Source organism: Perca flavescens, chromosome 18 (genome assembly GCF_004354835.1).
Source record: "Perca flavescens isolate YP-PL-M2 chromosome 18, PFLA_1.0, whole genome shotgun sequence".
In the NCBI taxonomy this organism is placed as follows: Eukaryota; Metazoa; Chordata; class Actinopteri; order Perciformes; family Percidae; genus Perca; species Perca flavescens.
The window spans coordinates 17,834,363-17,853,128 of NC_041348.1; the positions used below are offsets into that span (position 1 = coordinate 17,834,363).

Consider the following 18,766-nt stretch of genomic DNA (forward strand, 5'->3'; position numbering starts at 1 on the left):
CCGTAGGCCAAAGGATACAGAAAATTTGTAATCAGTTCACTTTAAACTCTTATACAACTTTCAAAAAAAGAATTATAAATGTTTCACAAGATTTTACAGAGTACGAGTATTTTAAAACTGGAATGAGTGCTCCAAGCTCCAATGAACACTAAACACCCTAAAACACATACACTCAAAAATAACATGAGAATGCCTGTACTGTGTGGTGCATAAGATCTATACTTTATGTGGCCTGCACATCCAGCTGCACCTGATGGGGGCAGTGAGCTGAATGTGGGTCTTTCACTTCCTCTGCTACAAGACTGCACAAACACACTCTTTGAACCGTCGCACAGGCGGCCGACTCATTCTCATTCCTATCCCATCTCTACGCATGAATCTGCTGAAGCAAATAAGGGCTTTACTGTGAGTAAATCTGAGTGTGTGTTGTGCAGAGAAGACACACACAGACAAAGAAACAAACTCCCAATGAGTACAAATTATTGTTTAATAAATCAAAATGAAACTTTGCTCCTCTTTGAGTTACACTTTATTGCAAATACTCCTATACATAAAATTGTATCTCAATGACAAGAAGCACCTGATAGGTTAGATAGAATATATATATATATATTTATTTTTTTTCATGTATCAAGTGATAAGAAAACAAAGAGTGAACAAGATTAGAGACTAAACTAGCAAAACTGCATACATGACATACTCCATGGCTCTGTCCCAAACTCTTTTTATAGTACAGATTCTTACAGATAACATTGTTGTTACACCTTCAAATAAAACACTATAATCCGGTAAAACTAAGGGACAGATATTCTTTGGGAGAACTGGGAGAGAGAAGGAGGAAGGTATTATTTAATTGATGTTTGGCTTTAATGTTAATATAATGAACCCAAATTGAAAATCATTTATCCCCCACTTAATCTTTCCAGAAATGTAAACTGCAGTGTCATGGGACGCACGCTGGGGTCAACATTTCTATTTTCCTCAAAGGGGCAAGTCAGGAAGGAGGTGGAGCTTCCTGTTAGCTCTTGAGGAAGAGCAGGGTGAAAGGGGGCTAGCAGTGGACATGCATAGGAGACACACTCTGCCTTTGACAACTCTTCCAAGACTTCGATTCATAAAAAGGAATGCTCCACTGCTTTTCATGAAGATGTTAGGACTCTCTCAAATGTTAACGGTACTATTACGAGGCAAAAATTCTCAAAATATTGGCTGAGAGAAAAACAGTAAAGCTCTGATTTGTTGTAAATGCTGCATTCAAAAATCAACACCCCCTGCTGTCCCCTTGACAGAAGGGAGGGTGGCTTTGGTTTTTCGGTTTCAGTATATCACTGCATCACTGTGCAGACAACATGTGTAAATCATATCCTTTAACATTTCTAACCCGGAAAAAATGAAAAACTGCAGAAATATTGCTTTAAAATACGGAGATGTAATGTGAGCAAAGGCACGTTGGCACCTATAGCTGTACAAAACCTGCATCACATTAGAGAAACTCGATGCAATATAGCAATTCATGGTGTTTACGTATGTGTCACAGGCTGCAGACCTTGGACAGAGGAAAGGGTGTGTGTAACAAGTGTGTCTTGTTCAGCTATCATTGTTGGCCCTAAAAAGACTTTTCAGCTGCTGCACATGCTCATTAACTGTTTATAAACTGAGAGCGGCGAACAAAAGTAACTCCATGAGCTGGGACTGTTGGCATGAGCAGTAAAGAAAGAAGAGATGAGGTAAGAGCAAGAGAAATATAAGTGAAATTTAAATTAAAGGGAGGGAAGTGAATGCAGTGTAAGAAAGAATATTTTGGATGTTTTGCTGGTTTAACTTCTTCTTGTATTGTAGTGCGAGACTGAAGGCAATTATTTTCACATTGTAGTGAACTGACTGTGTGCTTGTCTCAGCTTTGCAGCAATCTGTAGATTCAGAAGAGGAAAAACTGGCATGAATACAAAAGCAGAGGCTCACCAGGTAATAAGGCAACAAAAAGGACAGGCTGTTACAGACTCCAATTTACGTTGATAAATGGTCGATAAAAATGCTTTACCGTCTCGTAAAACTTGACTTGCTCTTCCAAGTACAACTGCATGACCCTGTTGTAGTCGTAGATACGGTTGCTATGGAAGTGGTTCATCTCAGCTGTGGGAGACGAAAGGGGAAACCAGATATCAGATTTAATATGTAGATACGTAAGATAAAACGCCACCGCTTAAATGTTTCCTGAGTAAGTGTGCTACCTTGTAATGCGTACGACATGGTGCTGACTCGTTTAGCCATGGTGACTTTGTCCTGAGGGGTAATTTTACTGGTGGCCACCAGCTTGTCGGCCTCCTTCACCTTGTCTATGGCTGCCTGCGAGAATTTGAAAAATAGGCAGACGACGCAAGGTCTTCAGTGACATTGTATGAAGACAAAATACCATTTAACTCACCTGCATCCAGATAAGGTGATGGACAGTTGTACAGTCATGTGAAAAAATTTACTAAAAAGAGGAATAAAAAAGAGGAATGGTGAATGGTATGTGATGATGTGGGGCTATTTTAATTCCAAAGGCCAAGGGAACTTCATCAGGATGCATATTATCCTGGATCCATGAAATAACTGGCCTTTAAAAATAAAAATCTGCCTGCCTCTATAGGAATTTAACATTAAGAGGTGCTTACTTATGCCCCCTGTATTTTAAGGAAGAACATTTATTCATTTACGATACATTATTCATTCACAAACAAAATTGGTGTCCTTAAAGGTTGGATTTTTCCTCATTTTTTAAATTAAGGCATTAAGATCAATTTCCAAAAGATGATTTTTTTATTCCTCTTTTTAGTCAACTTTAGCATGGTGTCCTAATTTTTTTCACATGACAATACATGTTCACTATATTTTGACTCCTCTGGACTCTGGCTTACTGAGTTTTAAACAACTACTAGCTAATTTCTAAACTAGTGATTCACTAAATTGAGTTGCACTATTAGGCTTTAGGAATGTCTTAGATCAGTGGTTCTCAACCGGTGGGGCCCGCCCCCCTGGGGGGGCGCGGACACTCTCCGGGGGGGCGCGAGTAGGCTACAGGATGAAAAAAAAAAAAAAAAAGAATTCAGAAAAAGAATTTCCCCCATGTTGAAATGCAAGTGGTTGGATTGTAACACACAAACAAATCATCTTCCTGGCGACTTTTTTGTCAAAAACTAATCTAGCGACTTTTACTGGTGTTATTGGAGACTTTTGTGGTGTTTGGAGACTTGAAAGCACGTATCACTCTGCAGCTACAGTTTTCAACGAGCAGCGGGTGTTGCCGTGAGCCCCTCCCCCGTCCAAAAGCCCTCCCAGGCGGTCAGTCTCTCAGTAGCCTCGCGCACCAGTCCCAGCCTGCAGTCGGACCAGAGAGGAGACACACACACACCACTCCTCATATAAACTTCACACAAAAACTTGACCTATGGCATGACCGCATCAGTCGAGGGAACTGCGACATGTTCCCCAGCCTTGCAGACTTTATTTTATTTATTTCAAATCGGCGTCTGAGCACCTGTCAGCAATGAGAGAAAACAGCCACTGACCAAGTGGGAGTGAGAACGGGTTAAATTAATTTCCTTGTTTCGGTTATGAAGATGTGTGTGTGACTAACATCTCACATTTACCAACAAAACGTACAGCGAAAGACCGCGCAAAACATTTCAGACTCTACTGCCAACGTGTATACATTTTAACATCAATGTACGCTGTCATATTTGATTCATTCAATAAATTATTATTTTTTGTCTTAAATCCACAAGCCATTTTCCTATTATACCAACATTTGCAGCATCCTCAGCCTTTTAAGGTTCCCTAGGAAATCTCAGCCCAGAGTAATTAATTAATAGTACTAATTATTATTCTCCCCAAAACAAGTTTCCTTTTTATTTTTAAAGAAGTATAAAAAAAATTTCACTGTCTTCTGCAACTTCATTGCAACACACATACAAAAGACACCACAACTTTTATCACAATTTTTAACAAAAGCTCCCGTGAAATCAGGCATTTTGGGCCGCAACAATCTCAAAAAAGGCTGTGAAATCCTGGAGGGACTGCCCTTGTGTGTTTTTTCATGTGTTATGGTCAACATTCACCAATGTTTTTTTGTTGTTGTGGTGCGCATCTCTTATATGCTGTGTCTCTATGATCCTATCCTGTCCTATTCATGGTAGCCTACTCGGGGACATTGCGCCGTCATCACATGCTGTAGTGGGGGGGGGGGCCCGCCTTGATAATCCTGCATAGGGGCCCGGTGTTGGCTAGTTATGCCACTGACCTCCTGCCCTCTTTCGTCATTCTGGGCAGCACTGATGCAGGGATACTCTCAACTCTGTGATGTCACCTTGAAGATTCTCCTCCCTTTCGCGTCGGCATATTTGTGTGAGGCAGGATTCTCAGAAATGACTGCAATCAAAACGAAATACCGCAATCGTGCACAAATCGAGGATGATTGGAGGCTACGTTTATCAGACATTTCGCCAAGAAATTGGAGGGGGGGGGGCCCAACTGCAATGGACCAGCTTTGGGGGCCCAGCTTGCAAAAGGTTGAGAACCCCTGTCTTAGATAGTACAGACTTTAATAACGTGTTTTATTATTATTAATCGGCTGCTAGGAAACATATGTAACGCTGTCTAATCAAAAGCAATCAACTATGTAAATAGAAAGTAACTGTAGCATCATTAGCTGTAACATATCTTCCAAATCTATAATATATTAAACTGTCATTGCTTCGTAAGAGTAGGTATGATTTTTATTGAATTTACTGCATACGTAGAGAATTATATGTCTTTCAGAGTTAGTATTATTCAAGCAGGTTCTCTACCTAGTAAAAACTAAGGCTGAGCTTGAATTTAGGAGCAGCTGGTGCAACCGGCTCTGGCTGCAGAAACAGTTGCCCCCTGAAGAAAATTTGCTTTCTTATAAAGCTTCGTGTAACTATTTCCCAGTGTACCTTATGGACTCCGATGGTGTCCGGGAAGCATCCAAGAAGACCCTTATATTCATTGTTGGTCTCCATGACGAAGTGGAGGTCCTTCTTGGGCTGCAAAGGGAGCACAGACAGAAACAAAAACATATCAATGTAACCTGAAATCAAAATCAGGAAATTACACAGATCTGAAAGTGATAAGAACACAGGGAAACATTACGTCACAGGAGTAACTTCTCAAAGTTAAATTTTAACACATATACTGTACCTAATGGCCTAAAAAAGGGAGTTTTGCAGATTCTGACCACGGATTCAGCTGAGCATCCAGCAGAACTAGACACTAAACAAAGAGTTGCTGTAGTACTACTAAAAACAAGTACAGTAATAAAAGAGGCAATAATATTTAGCTGATAGATCTACGTATCCTGCATCTGGTAAAATGATAATAAATTGAATTTATCAATGGAACGCTGTATGCAGCCTTAATGCAACAGATACACTGCATTGTTTTAGACTTTTGGCTCTTAAGATGAATCCATGTCCAAAATATAGCTATAGCTAAACTAAAACCAACAATTCCACAGTACCACTGACAAAAAGTGTCTGGAGCAGCATAAGCTTACCAGATGAATCGTCCCTCTGGAAGCTGCTGGGACATCAAAAAAGGCCCAAGTTTCATTTTATTACACACCACACCAATCAGACTACATAGCACGGTCAGAAAAGCCACAAATACTGGTAGTGGGTTAAAACAACATTATGTAATAATAGAGATAGGTTTGCCTGTGGCCTCTTCCTTTACAGATACAGATTTCACGAACAGGACGCTGGGTTAAAGGGGTCAATAAAAACGCCACAACCAGGATGTAAACACTGACTGCGAGCAGGAAATGTTCACAGACATTGCGAGATACTGAGATATTATTGAGAGAGTGAACCCTGAACACTGCGGTTGATAAACAGGTCTAAAATAAACTCAAAGACATTTGAGGAAACAGAGGCCTTTAAGTTTTGCTCCACTGCTTTGTTCGTGAAGAAAAAACAAGTGCAGTATATTTAACAGCCCTGCCAGGACCGTTGGTGAACGGTAAAAGTAAAGTTTGTTTGGGGGAGAATATGAACACATGAAAGAAACACTACAGATTTCTTAACAACAGTACCAACCTGCTCTGCCACCATCTGAGCTATCTCCTCATAGGTCTTGCCTGCTGCCGTCATGGCATCAGTCAGAGTTGACTCGCCTACAGCAGAGAAAGGGTTGAAACATGTCGTCACCGTGTTTCTTAACCGCATCTGTGTGCCAATTTGTTTTTAAAAACAGACTTCCACATAATAAATGGCTACATAGTAAATTGCATCTACTTCTGCTATTATGATGATTACATGTGTTGAGGTTTTGAATTCATTGTTGTACCTTGGTATCCACTGCTGTTGAAGACGGCAGAGAGGTTTTGGAAGGCTTTGCCGATTCTCTGGTACTCTTTAGGTAAAGCTGTGGAGGGGAAGAAATGAAACTTGAAGACACACACACACACACACACACACATACTGTGTGAATGAATTTTGTCTTGAGTTGACAAAATACTTAGCACAAATAACCATTCTTTAATATAAACAGTAATTACAGCAGAGTAAAGGTGTGGCCTGTGTGTGGTAAAACATGTATTCAGTGCTGTGTGTACGTACGTCCTGTACATCTCTTCCAGTGCTCGTTGCCCACTGTGAGGATTTCCTTTACTCCGTCATCCATGGCTTTAGTGAACCTGTTAAACTGCTCACATTTCTGCTCTCTGTGGACGAGGGACACATTTTACATACAATAAACCGTAAGCAGGCTAACATACAGTCAGCTACACGCTTCATGTTGGTGCTTTTTGAGCCAGGTTCTATTTGTAGCAATTTAGAGTAAAGTTTGAGGAAACTCACACTTCCACCAGATCCAGGTCCGCAGCTTCAGGCTCTATTGTGGTGAAGACCATCACTCCCACTGTCTCGTCCTTTTCTGCTTTTCTTTTCCCCGTCTTCCAGTCCTGTACCAATGAACCATTTTAATTAAGCAATAATAATAATAATAATAATAATAATAATAATAATAATAAACAACAACAACAACAACAACAACAAAAGACTTGTCTATCCTTCAGCAATAAAGGGAGAGTGGAGAAGAAGTGGAGGAGGAATAGCACACCTTCTCATCCTTGTAGGTGAGGAAAATCTGGAATACTTCACTGCTGGAAACAACCGGGTGCCTGCACATCCTGGTCATCCAGCCCTGCAACCGCTCCATACGCATCTTAATAAACTCTTCCTCAAATCGTCCTGGAGTAGAAGGGAGGATGCACAGAAAAGATTTTATATATTCATGTTTTTGTCAGCAGTGTTCATCTTTTTTTTGTATGTCTTGGTCACAGAGTCGGGCACTTGCCTGTCACTTGCTTGTCTGGTAAAGAGGGGATGGGGATGGCTGACCCAAATTTGTCTAGCAGCCTCTCATACAACCAATCAAAGTGCTTGTATCTGTGATTGACTGGTCGGTTTGTGGTCTGCGAACCAATAACATGGAATTATAGGCACTGCAAGTCATATAAACTTGAGGAAAACATTTATCACTATTTTAACCATATTATATCATATTTATTTTACTGAATATGACCAAAACTATTTTTTTAGATGGTACTGGATATTTACGTTGGGTGTGATTTGGTACTCGATGTAGCTCTTGAGGCCGTACATCTTTGAGCCTTTCTTGGGATCAGCCACCACACAGTCCAGCTGAGTTTCTGGGTAAGACCACACCGGACCAACTTCTCCAATCTGAAAACAAAAGGTTTAGAAACCTGCTGTTCTGCATTTTATGGCATATAAACATAGATTCACACTGGCAATAAGAGGAAACAATGCTATAATACTAGTGAATATACCATTAGTATAACCTCTGTTACTGCAATAATCAACCTTGTTTTTTTGTGTTTCTTTTGTTATGATACAGCATATTGTGTTTAGTTTAGTTATATAGGTTTAATTGATTTACCACAACCACTGATATAACAAGGAAAGACATCTAATGATAATCTGTGAACAATTTGGGTGGATATTTAGAGATAACCTACATAGATTGGCAGCTTTTCTTTGCCCTTAGCGATCTGCTTGCATAGGAGGTAGAGCTCTGGGCCAGACTTGGAGAAGCCAGGAAACCTGCTCAAAGAGAAAGAGAAGTTTGAAAATTCACCATGATGTTGTGCATGAAATTCTGGGAGCGACAGAGAGCCATAAACCAATCTCTAAAAGGCCCATTTCATCTTAAGCACATTGTTCAGCACCAACTCAGATCAGCTCAATCTAATTGCAAACCATTTGCATAATTTTTTCCTTTCAGACACAGTGATTGTACCCTGTGCTTGACAATGATTTTTAGTACCATCAACACTGTTCTGCTGCTGTTAATTTTTTTTATGACACTCAAGAAATCAAAGCCTTGTGTCTTACTGCCTTATTAGGTCTTACTTGTTGAGGGAGATTTTCATTGAAGACGCATGAGCTCCTCTCTGAATTGCTCCGGCGTCTCCAGATTCTGACTCGGTGTAACCTCCAGTGGACTTCATGTCATCCCACTCATCATCCCACTCATCATCCTCCGCTCCTAAGGGGAAGACACATGCACACACGGTTGTGTTTTAGGCACAGAAAGTACATATTCTATGTTCAACAACCTACTGTATGACGTGTAATGTAATGTAAAGCTCCTGGAGAAGATACAAACAAATCTATTATATCAATTAACCACTTGCAGGGACTGACATCAAAACGATGTTCATTAAACCAATTCTTAATTGCTTCCATTATCGATCGCTGTTGTGTTGGATTGAGAGACAAATACATGTTGCAGCATAAGCCTGAGTGATGTTATCTAAAGTAGATGAACTAGAGTAATATTTAAGTGAAATTAAGATTTCTTACTCTTATTTTATGAGTGGAAAAATACTCAGTTTAGTCTTACTCTGTGGTCCTTAACTTTAGATTATAAAGAGACTTCTACAGAGTTAACGGATGTACAAGTTGAACTTGATTGAGGGCATGCAGCACTTGCCTATACTGTACAGTAAGCTATCAGAGAAATTGCATTTCTGTAATTTAATAGTGTGTACTGTGTAAATATATACACAGTTGCAAACATTGCACTTTGCCATTTTTATGATGTTTAGTTAAATATCTTCAAGGATTCAACATTAAAACGGATAGCATGCACCCAGGTGTAAAATAAGATTGGTACAGCTAAAGACCCATAAATAGCCAACAATTTGAACCTGGTTCTACATGGGAACCAATTCTCACTTTCTGTCCCTAAATGAGACTAAAAATATGAATACAGAACTCACACAGCATGATTTTCTCAACAGCCGTGCACTTTCAAAATGAGTCCTGAAAGCACATAAATACTGTATATAGAGTGTGATTAAGACACTGTGGTGCTAGGCATATCTTGAGGCTGGAATGTGGCCTCAAGCTATTAGAGAAAACATTCCCACACAAATACACAACAGGCAAGTTAGGAAGTGCACTGCTGCATTACACCGGTCCCACAAAGCTAAGATGCAATCACTATATATTTGGTCAAAATTCAGTTAAGACCAGAATCTGATTTTCTGACGTTTTACCATATACTTTTATAATGCCATAGAAACATTTCAGAGAAACAAACATGACATGCTAATGAGAAAGCCACAGCTAGCCTGAGCTAAAGCTAAATGTAACTACTCTTTTCTACCAGTTTCCTGTAACTGAAGAATCAATGATTATGATCCAACATCAATTCAGTATGTTATCCAAGATAAAACGAGGGCAAAGCTAAATCCAACCATGATGGATAAACCAAAGAGTTCCTTTACCACTGCTAACCTAAAAGTCCTGCTAAAAGATTACTAGCCTAGCTAGAGTTGTACCGGTCATCTGTTACAAAGTTTGGCTAAACAGCCTGAAAACTTAAACCTCCTTTTGTCAACTTCATTCTGTGTTTAGTTTCTACTCTGTGTCTTTTGTAGGGCAGACTCATCAACTGCAGAAATACATTGCAAGTATCAGATGTGCAATATAATCCAGTCACAATCCCCAGGTCAGTTACAACTGACACTTTCCCACATCACAATAAAGTTAATATAGTGTTAATATCAAGATACAAACGGAATGCCTCAAACACACATGCTTTTTAGTCTGTAAATCATTTCCTAAAACTATTTGCTGGTCTTCATGAGCATTTATTGCCAGCCCACACACACAAAAATGAGGAAAAAGCTTCCACCAGGCAATGCACGGGATACCTGTGTTATCGATAAGGTAAGGATACGGGTAGATGTCTTTGGCAAAAGAAAAAGAAAGAAAAAGTCTGTTAATTATTCTCCTTGCCAGTTATTCAACCAGTTCTCTTTCTACAATAACAACTGGAGAATTAAAAAAATGATAAGTCAAGTCACTTTTCATGACTTGATTGTCATATCCACATGCTGCAGTGTCTCTGTGAAGGGACTGGCAAGAGACGGCGAGTGAGCAGAACCATATCTAGGAGTTAAAGTCAATGCAAATCTGTAAAGACCAGGACAAAATAGAATTTGCAAATAATAAACACTAGATCAAACTACCTCGTTCCAGATTAGAGAGTTTGCTGTATATTCTCACAGTATTTCACTTAGTACCAGGAAACAGCACTCTGTTCTGAGTAAAAAGATAATTCTTTCCTATATTGTTCTAAGATGCGAAACCCATCTGGTACTCCAAAGAAGTTGATATTCAGTATTGTTTGCCATGACTACTTGGCCTAGCTTTAATTCTGTGAAACATGGGTTTTATAATCTTCCTGGTGAACATAAAATATAAGTTAAAATATACATATAAAGTAAAAATAAGGGGGAAAATCAAAACAGTAAGCACATTTCAAAAATCCTTAAATCATCTTCTGTCTTAAGACCAAGACATGTATCATAGTTGCAGATAATCTTACTCTTCTGAAACATTTAGGAAGTCTTCCTTTTCCACCCAAACAGAGAACTTTTACCACATGCCTGAAGAAGTGGATTGTAGAAAAAAAATAAAATGAAAACATTTATGTGGGATGTAGCAACCTCTATCATAATAATACAAAACATGCATCCCAACAGAAAGCTGATTCTGACAACAGTCTGACTAGGCGGTTATAAATGTACAACCAGATTCACCAGCCACATAACCTAACTGGGTTGCAGTGTAGTGTTACACCGAGCTTGCTTATTACTACAAACTTTGATTATTTGATTATTAATTAAGCTCACACCTCCAGAGGGATCCGCAGGAAGTCTTGGCTTTCCAGAACCTCATCCAATGCAGCCATATATTTTATCCTGTCCCCACAATTACAGTATAAAAAGAAAACCATCTGCAAACAGTAAGTTTAACTGTTTAGCAAGATAATGACGCCAAGAGCTAAAACAGTGTGTGACCTTCCCATGTGTGGAATCATGATGTAGAGGTTTTAATCTCTGTTTTTAGCCCCAACCATTTCTGGATTATTATGTTTGTTCCTTCAGAAATCTTAGATTCAAATAAACTTAAATGATCCTGTTAAACATTTGGCAGGAAACAAAAATAATCACTTGAAAAGAAAGCAGAAGCACTTGAGAATGACATATGCAGCATAGTCTTTGTTTCCTAACTTTGATTGTCATGAGGTTTTTAATAGCAGTACTACTGAGTAGTGTAAGTACAACCACAATAATTAATTATAATATAATCAAATTTACAATTTATAAATTGCATAAGATCATAGGCATTGATTTTACTGTAACGTCTTCGTTTCAAACATCAGGCCAACCACGGTTGCTAAATTAAGCTGATCTTACCTGGGCCCTGGTAAGCCTGAGGGTGACCCTGTGATACAGAGCCCCAGGGGTCAGCAGGACTCTTCCCAGTCTGGGTGCCCTCTGGATTGGACGCCCAGTTATTGTTGGAGCCCCCCGAGGGGTCTGCGTTCCACACCGACCAGGGATCATTACCGTTACTAGCCTGGAAGAGACCGAGAGAGAAAAAATGTGAGGGACGAAAGAATGACAGATCAAGTAAAGAGAGGAAGGGAAGAGAGAGAGGACACAGAGTCCAGTCTAGTTTGGAGTCTGTTTAATGAAAAGCTGACAGTAGTCTTTAAACAATGCTTTTTCAAACACAGGATGCAGACCTGGCCCCTAACAGGGAATATGTTAAGATATTTAACTTGACAGTGTAGTTTGTAAACACATGCAGTAGCTACAAATATCACATTAATATAAAATGCAGACACTTGCTTACAATGATGAATGTGCTTTTTAAGGATCTTACAAGCTGAAAATGCAACTGCATGCCATGCTTGCAAGACAGACGTACTGTAAACCACTATGACACCTTGTGGGCATAGCCATGCAATAGAGGGAATGTGTGCCTCTTGTACGTTGCATTTAGCTTAATGCTAACCAGGTACTGAGCTGCCTGAACACAGAACTAGTGCAGGGTCTCTTAAAACACCACGTAATGCACACAGACTTTGTTTCACAAACAATTGCCGCAATGACAAATAATCACAGCAGTGCAGCGCAGAACAACACTCCAACAGCATTTCCCAGATTTAGCACCCCCTTCTAACTGTACATGAATAGATAACATTTTAAACAACAGTCAGTCATAATGGCATTAAATACATTTTGAAGGTTATTTATGAGATTCTGATAATCATTGAGTAAATGCTTGTGTCCTGGTCTGATGATTTGTCTGTGTGATTAGTCAATTCTATGTGAGATACAAGGATCACTGACTCTGATCTTTAAGCTTTTAAAGTTTTGCTGTAGTGCTGATTCATACAATTGAGATAAGGGTGTACGGAGAGGGTGAGATCATGCTTTCTGCAGGCAGTGGGAGTACTGTAGGAGGGGGAATTTGCCAAAGCAGACCAATCAGAGAGGAGGGGGCTTGGGGCAGAGAATGGGTTTCATGCCACTGGCCTCATCCACCACCCCTACGTGGCGGGTTACCTCATCAGGGGACGAAAGGTAGGGGGAAACTGGGGTGTCGGGGGTGTCCGGCTGGGGACTTAAGCCCCCAGCATCCACCTTAAGGGGAAAAGAAGGTGACATCATCACAAAGCGGCAGCAGTGAAGGTTTACATTCAGCACGGCATGGGTTAAAGTGATGCTGGACATGGATGTGTTTGTGTGTGTGTGAGAGAGTGTGGGTGAAAGGAAAAAGAGCGTTAGGGAAAACGGCTGACACATTTCCGGCCTTGACACAACCCATTTCTGTGCCTAAATTTCTACTGATCCAGCAGTACGCCCATACTTGCGTGAGCTCCTGCCCAGAAACAGATTACACTGAACTTATTTCCTCTTGGTTCTATTTTACTAGGGCAAAAACATGTGCCTGTTATAAATGACTTGACCACAATGAATATCCTTCACAGCAGCTGCTCTCACTTCTGCATCTCTGGGGATCACACAGGCTGCACGGACGTCAGTAAAACTCATCACTCACTTCTGCTTCTTCTTCAACATCACCGCATCACACATACTATTGAGTGGGAACACGGCAGGTGCTCGGTGCATGGCAATGTTCTTCTCCAGCACTGGTCTGGGCTGGTGCATTTAGAGAAGTTAAGTATGTACATGAATCTACAACTCTGACTAAAGGTCCGTGAATAGCCAAAAAAGGCAGGCATTTGATATGACACTAGTATGAATTTAATATACCCAAAACCATCATTAGGTGAGTGCATTACCTGGTTTTGTACAGGTGCTGCTGCAGGAGCGTAGGAATCAAAGATGGAGAGGTCTGGAATTGCAACATTTCCTACACTTATAGCAGGTGCTGCGGTTCCTGCTCCTGGGAACGATGGTACCGGCTTACTGAACTACAAATGAAAACATAAAAGACAGAGGGAGAGACAGAAAACAGTCCCATTAGGAGAGCAAATCCAAATATTCCAGGGTGAGTTAATGACTTTTAAAGGTACATTCTTCTGTGGTAATGTGATCATGTCTGCTTGGCATTCCCTGGCTTTGCAAACTGGGTTTTAAACGTTCTCAGTTTATCCAAAGTGTGATAGCACTGGCTGGGTATACTTACAGTATATTTACACATTTAAATCTGCTCTACCACTTGTCAATATGAAGATACCACACTTAATTATTCTGGCTTATTTCTGTTTTTGCAGATCTTATTCCTACCAGTAGAGTGCACTGAAATAGAAAGTAGTTGCTTGAGAAACAGGCTGTGTCCTGATGTTTTTCATTAGATGTTACATAAGCTACAAGTGCAATTGTCATCAGTGGGTTTATATGATTTGCAAAAAAGAATAAAGTAAAACAGTCTGGAGGCAGCTGGGGAGGTAACTTAAGGTCAGACAAACACATCCACATGAGCTTGCTTGTTTGCTAAGTAAAACGGATGGATAACATCAATCTCTCATACACACAGAAACCACATTGTTAGATGTTGCAGTGAGGGTTGTTTAGTTTACTTTTAATCAAACTCTCTCTGTGTCTCTTTCTGGATGTCTTTAGAGTGAATCATAACCCCATGATGAGGTCAGAGTTACTGGACACACACATAAAAAACAGAATCAGCAAAACCCTGAAGGAGCCATATCCTGTTGTGATTTTAGAGACAGCTCCACATTCAACAGTCAAAGAATAAACCTATCCTTGACTATAATGGCACATATCTAACTGATAAAGCCATTAAATGGTTGAAATGTTAAATGTTTGGTTGTACTCTGGCATAGACAGTACATAGCGTGCATCTTGACCTCAAAGTGCGATAGCAGATGGCTTTCCGGCTTGATTTTCTGTTGTGAAATCACCATCGTACACTGAGCAACTGTCTATCTTACCTCGATGTAGTCTTCTGGCACCAGTCCAACCTCCCCTCTGGAGTTCTGTGCTTCAATCCAGCCGCCTCCAATACTCTGAAATAGAGTGAGACCAAAAAACAACATCAGTCAGGCCTGCAGAGATTAGGTGTCTGCATCACATGCAAACAAAAGACCAGCGTGCTGGGAGAAAAAAAAAACAAATTAAAAGGAAATAAATGCATTGCAGTAACCAGATTACTCTAAACCCCACATTTACATGCAGCTGGTCAGTAATCAGATTTCTCCTCTCGTTTCTACAGGATGTGTGAATGCTGCTGCAGCCTTGACATTTTTGCCAGGTTTCCCATGTATTTGTTATTTAGCTAGTTGACAATAACCAGTTTACCAAAGTATCTGTAAACACACTGAAAGCTCCAGGACAAATTCCTCCACAGACAGGCGATTTAGAGAAGAAGAAAAAAAAGCCTGTTTTCCTTATAGTTCCTGATTGGCTTAAGACCAAAAAACAATGTAAATCAACACACGGTGAGTGACCTTTGAACTGTTGCCGACTGGGGAAACTGGCTGAGACATCATGTTTACTCCCTTCTTTCCTTCCTTTGTACGCGTTTGTGACACTCCTTGTTTATATACAACCTGAGATCATGTGAGTTGGGCCTTTATAGGGCTGTTGGTTTGGAATAGCAGTGTTCGGAAGAGTCACATTAACATTAATATGTTGAGGCTACAACACACAAAGCTATTATAGCCAACTAATACCTAACTTTTAGGCAGAAAATACGATCACTTAAATAATGACTTACTGAAAAACGAAATGTGTTCCTCTTCCAGTGTCAGTGGTGACAAACAATTTGATCCAGATTCATTCTTCATAATCAGATGAGATAATACAAACTACATCAAACCCAATACACATTTTACATGATGTACACAGAACAGGAACCACCAACAAACCCACACATTAAAGCTTAATGTAAACAAGCTGAATAAATAATAAAGAAGACAACTGCCAATGTAGCAGTAGGCAGTGGGATCCTGCACCCAGTGTCTACTGGGCATAGAGGAGATAGAAGGAAGATAGACGCGCTGGCATAGATTTACCTGATTGGTGATAATAAGTGTCTCGCCTTCTTTCACCGTCAACTCGTTGTTTCCAGCCTCAGCAATGAAGTCATATAAAGCTTGTGCCTGAACACAATCAAGAAAAAACACACAGAACGAGAATATTTGATGAACACTTTTATGTCTAACAATAATTTGTTTTTACATCTGTGTGCGTGTATGCACATATACCATCACACCCAATATTACCCTCAGGATTAAAATTCTTGTGGAGTTAGTTAAATTAGGGGATGTGAAACAGGCCAAACTAGTTCTTCTGGGCATGTCATGCTGACTCAAGGCACCAGTATCAACCAAAAACAAGACCAGAACTATCACATTACCTACTTCAGTTTAATACAGGAGCCTGCAGTTCTTCTCACACTGACCACACACACACACACACACACACACACACACACACACAGACCACACACACTAACCACACACACACACACACACACACACACACACTGACCACACACACACACACACACGATAACGGTGTGAAAATTATTCTAAATATGACTTGCTTTTCACAGTTCACGTCATTGCTGATTTCAAGGCCCACCCACTCATTTATTTTCATCAATTTTACTATCCAAATTCACTTGGATTGTCATCTCTTATCTATACAAAAAAAGTATGCATGCCATATGTTATCAAAACAGTATTAACTTCACAGACTAACTTGTTCATTAACCAATGACATGGAATTCAAGGCTGTTTGCTCTTGGCTGAACAGAGATCTATTTTAGTGTTAGCCTGCCACCTCCCAGGATGATGTTTTTAAAACAGGGGCTACAAAAGTAAAAGAGTCATGAATTTTTCTGGCCTCAGCCTCAGGTATTATTTTAATGTAACTAATGTTTTACTTTACTTGGATGTTTGACACTAGAAAGCTTTCACATGCAGCTGTACAAAGGAGGAAGATTCTCTTTAACATCTGTGCCACCAGTAAAGTTTAATGACATCACAACTAGTTGGAAACCAATAATGGTCCAATACGCCACTTTAACAAAAGTGATGTGGAAACCTAACTCCTTTAAGTGTAGTAGGAGTCATCTTGTGTGGAGCAGTAACATTTTTTAAATGAAGAATATTTGCATATTTATAGATTCTGGAAACTAGACTTAATTTCTTTTTTATTTCTTTAATTTATATGTATTGTTTGGAGGGATGATTACCTATAATGGATAGTTATCTGGAACCACAAACACAAAACTGTAATCACAATAAACCTCAGACCCAACCATCTATTATAGTAACACTCATAAGCTGCTAATACTATTAATACTCACAGTAACTCAATAATTAATAATACTACAACTAACTGTATTAATGATGATTATACACAGTAGTCTATGGTGAAGATTAGTGAACAAAAAACATACACACACTCTAAAGACTCCATTTCCCAGAATTCCACGGAGGTAGACATGACCCGCACTGGGAAGGTAGTAAAATGTCACAAGACACTTTCTTAATGAGACACATTTTCCATGTATAGCAAAAACATTCTTGTCACATCTACTGAATACAAACGTGTCGTAAGCGTCCATTACACGCTTTTTAACCAGAGTATTAAGTTTTGACTTTTAATATGTAGCTTATCGAGTGAAGTGTTTACTATAAACCTAATGCGAGAAACTACAACTCTGTCTGTGTTTGTACAAGTCCACAGCCCGCATTATTGGTAAAAAAAAAAGTACAGCTGGAAGAGACAATACACCCAGGTTGACGTTAAAACAGCCGAGAAAAGTTGTCAGACTAACCTTTAGCGCCATTGTCGAAGCATTGATCAATCATTACAAAAACGGGCCCTGCGGTTTTCAGGATTTCCAATCCTCAGCTGGACATTTCCCCCGCTGCTTTTCAACTAAAAGCGAAGACAAAACGGTAATTCCTCCCGGTGAAGAGCCGCCGCACCATAGACTTTTAACACATTACGAATAACAGTTTGTTATTTTAAAACTCAAAACCTGGCGACAAAAAAAACGGTAGGAATCGATTACTTCAATGTGGCTGCAAGTTTGAACCGCTCAGAGAGCTGCTGCTGACAGTACGGAGGGAGTGACCCGCTACGGAGAGAAACCGGAAAGGTAGTCTCGGTCCGATATATGGCCCTCGAAGACATGACTATATAAAAAATAAAATTTGAAACCGGCTCACAAACGTAAATAAACGTAACATAAATATTATACATTGAAAATGGTTAATGTTAAAATCAGAAAAAGAAAAATGAATAGGCGTAGTAATAATAAAAATAATAATAATAATAATAATAATAATAATAATAATAATAATAATAATAATAATAATAATAATAATAATATAACCACTATACATGTATATAATAATATCATCAGCAAATTGGAAATCTGCCTAATAAAACAAGTCATCTAAATGTTTCCTTTTTAAAATATATTCTAAGTCCAATTCGTGTTTCATTGGTTAATATAGGCTATTCTATTTTCCAAAATAGGCTACATAAACAATGCTCAAGGGTTCCGACAACATTAGGCTTAGTTGGTTTTATTCTGAGTCCAAGCAATGGTCAAAGTGGTGTATTATTGCAGTCTCAAGACGGCTACTGTTAGTGTGTTTACTTGACAGCTCACAGCTGGCTCAACGGCTGAAAGGGAGTGACCTAAACGTTTTTCTTATGCCGAAGTCGGCCTCTGCTGGGCTCAATGTGCTATTACATTTAATCTATGTGGTCAGAATTGGCCATCAAGTTAAAACACAAAAACAAAACAACAATAGCATTAATAATATTGTTGTCTGGTTATTTTGTCCAGCTCACATCTGTATAATCACTCTTTGCCCTAAAACTAGAAAAGGCTAGATTTTTTTTTAAAGGAAATTCCAG

The 18,766-nt window shown here is 39.5% G+C and overlaps 1 protein-coding gene across 6 annotated transcripts; it reads right to left on the reverse strand.

Annotated features, from left to right (window-relative positions):
- Positions 1-511: 511 nt before the first annotated feature.
- snx9b (sorting nexin 9b) lies at positions 512-18,003 on the reverse strand. 6 transcript variants are annotated; one of them, XM_028604979.1, is made up of 20 exons: positions 17,670-18,003; positions 15,895-15,981; positions 14,812-14,886; positions 13,699-13,830; positions 12,959-13,036; positions 11,801-11,963; positions 10,250-10,285; positions 8,439-8,574; positions 8,045-8,129; positions 7,623-7,748; positions 7,360-7,477; positions 7,123-7,253; positions 6,861-6,964; positions 6,621-6,724; positions 6,349-6,426; positions 6,099-6,175; positions 4,959-5,048; positions 2,232-2,346; positions 2,042-2,133; positions 512-1,910 (listed from the first exon to the last, which is right to left on the reverse strand). In XM_028604979.1, exons 1-20 carry the CDS (start codon positions 17,679-17,681, stop codon positions 1,863-1,865), a joined length of 1,887 nt encoding a protein of 628 aa, XP_028460780.1. In that variant the 5' UTR covers positions 17,682-18,003; the 3' UTR covers positions 512-1,862. The 6 variants fall into 6 exon arrangements, with proteins under 6 accessions (XP_028460780.1, XP_028460779.1, XP_028460784.1 ...); XM_028604978.1 differs by having other exon boundaries at positions 8,045-8,132; XM_028604983.1 differs by lacking the exon at positions 12,959-13,036 and having other exon boundaries at positions 8,045-8,132.
- Between the last annotated feature and the right edge of the window lie 763 nt (positions 18,004-18,766).

Excerpts from the sequence above, each read along its gene's own strand:
- snx9b (XM_028604978.1), bottom strand. Across the intron at positions 7,749-8,044 it reads AAGAAAAGCTGCCAATCTAT|ATTGGAGAAGTTGGTCCGGT; the intron begins GTAGGTTATCTC and ends TTTTGTTTTCAG. Across the intron at positions 1,911-2,041 it reads AAGTCAAGTTTTACGAGACG|ATTGCTGCAAAGCTGAGACA; the intron begins GTAAAGCATTTT and ends CTGAATCTACAG.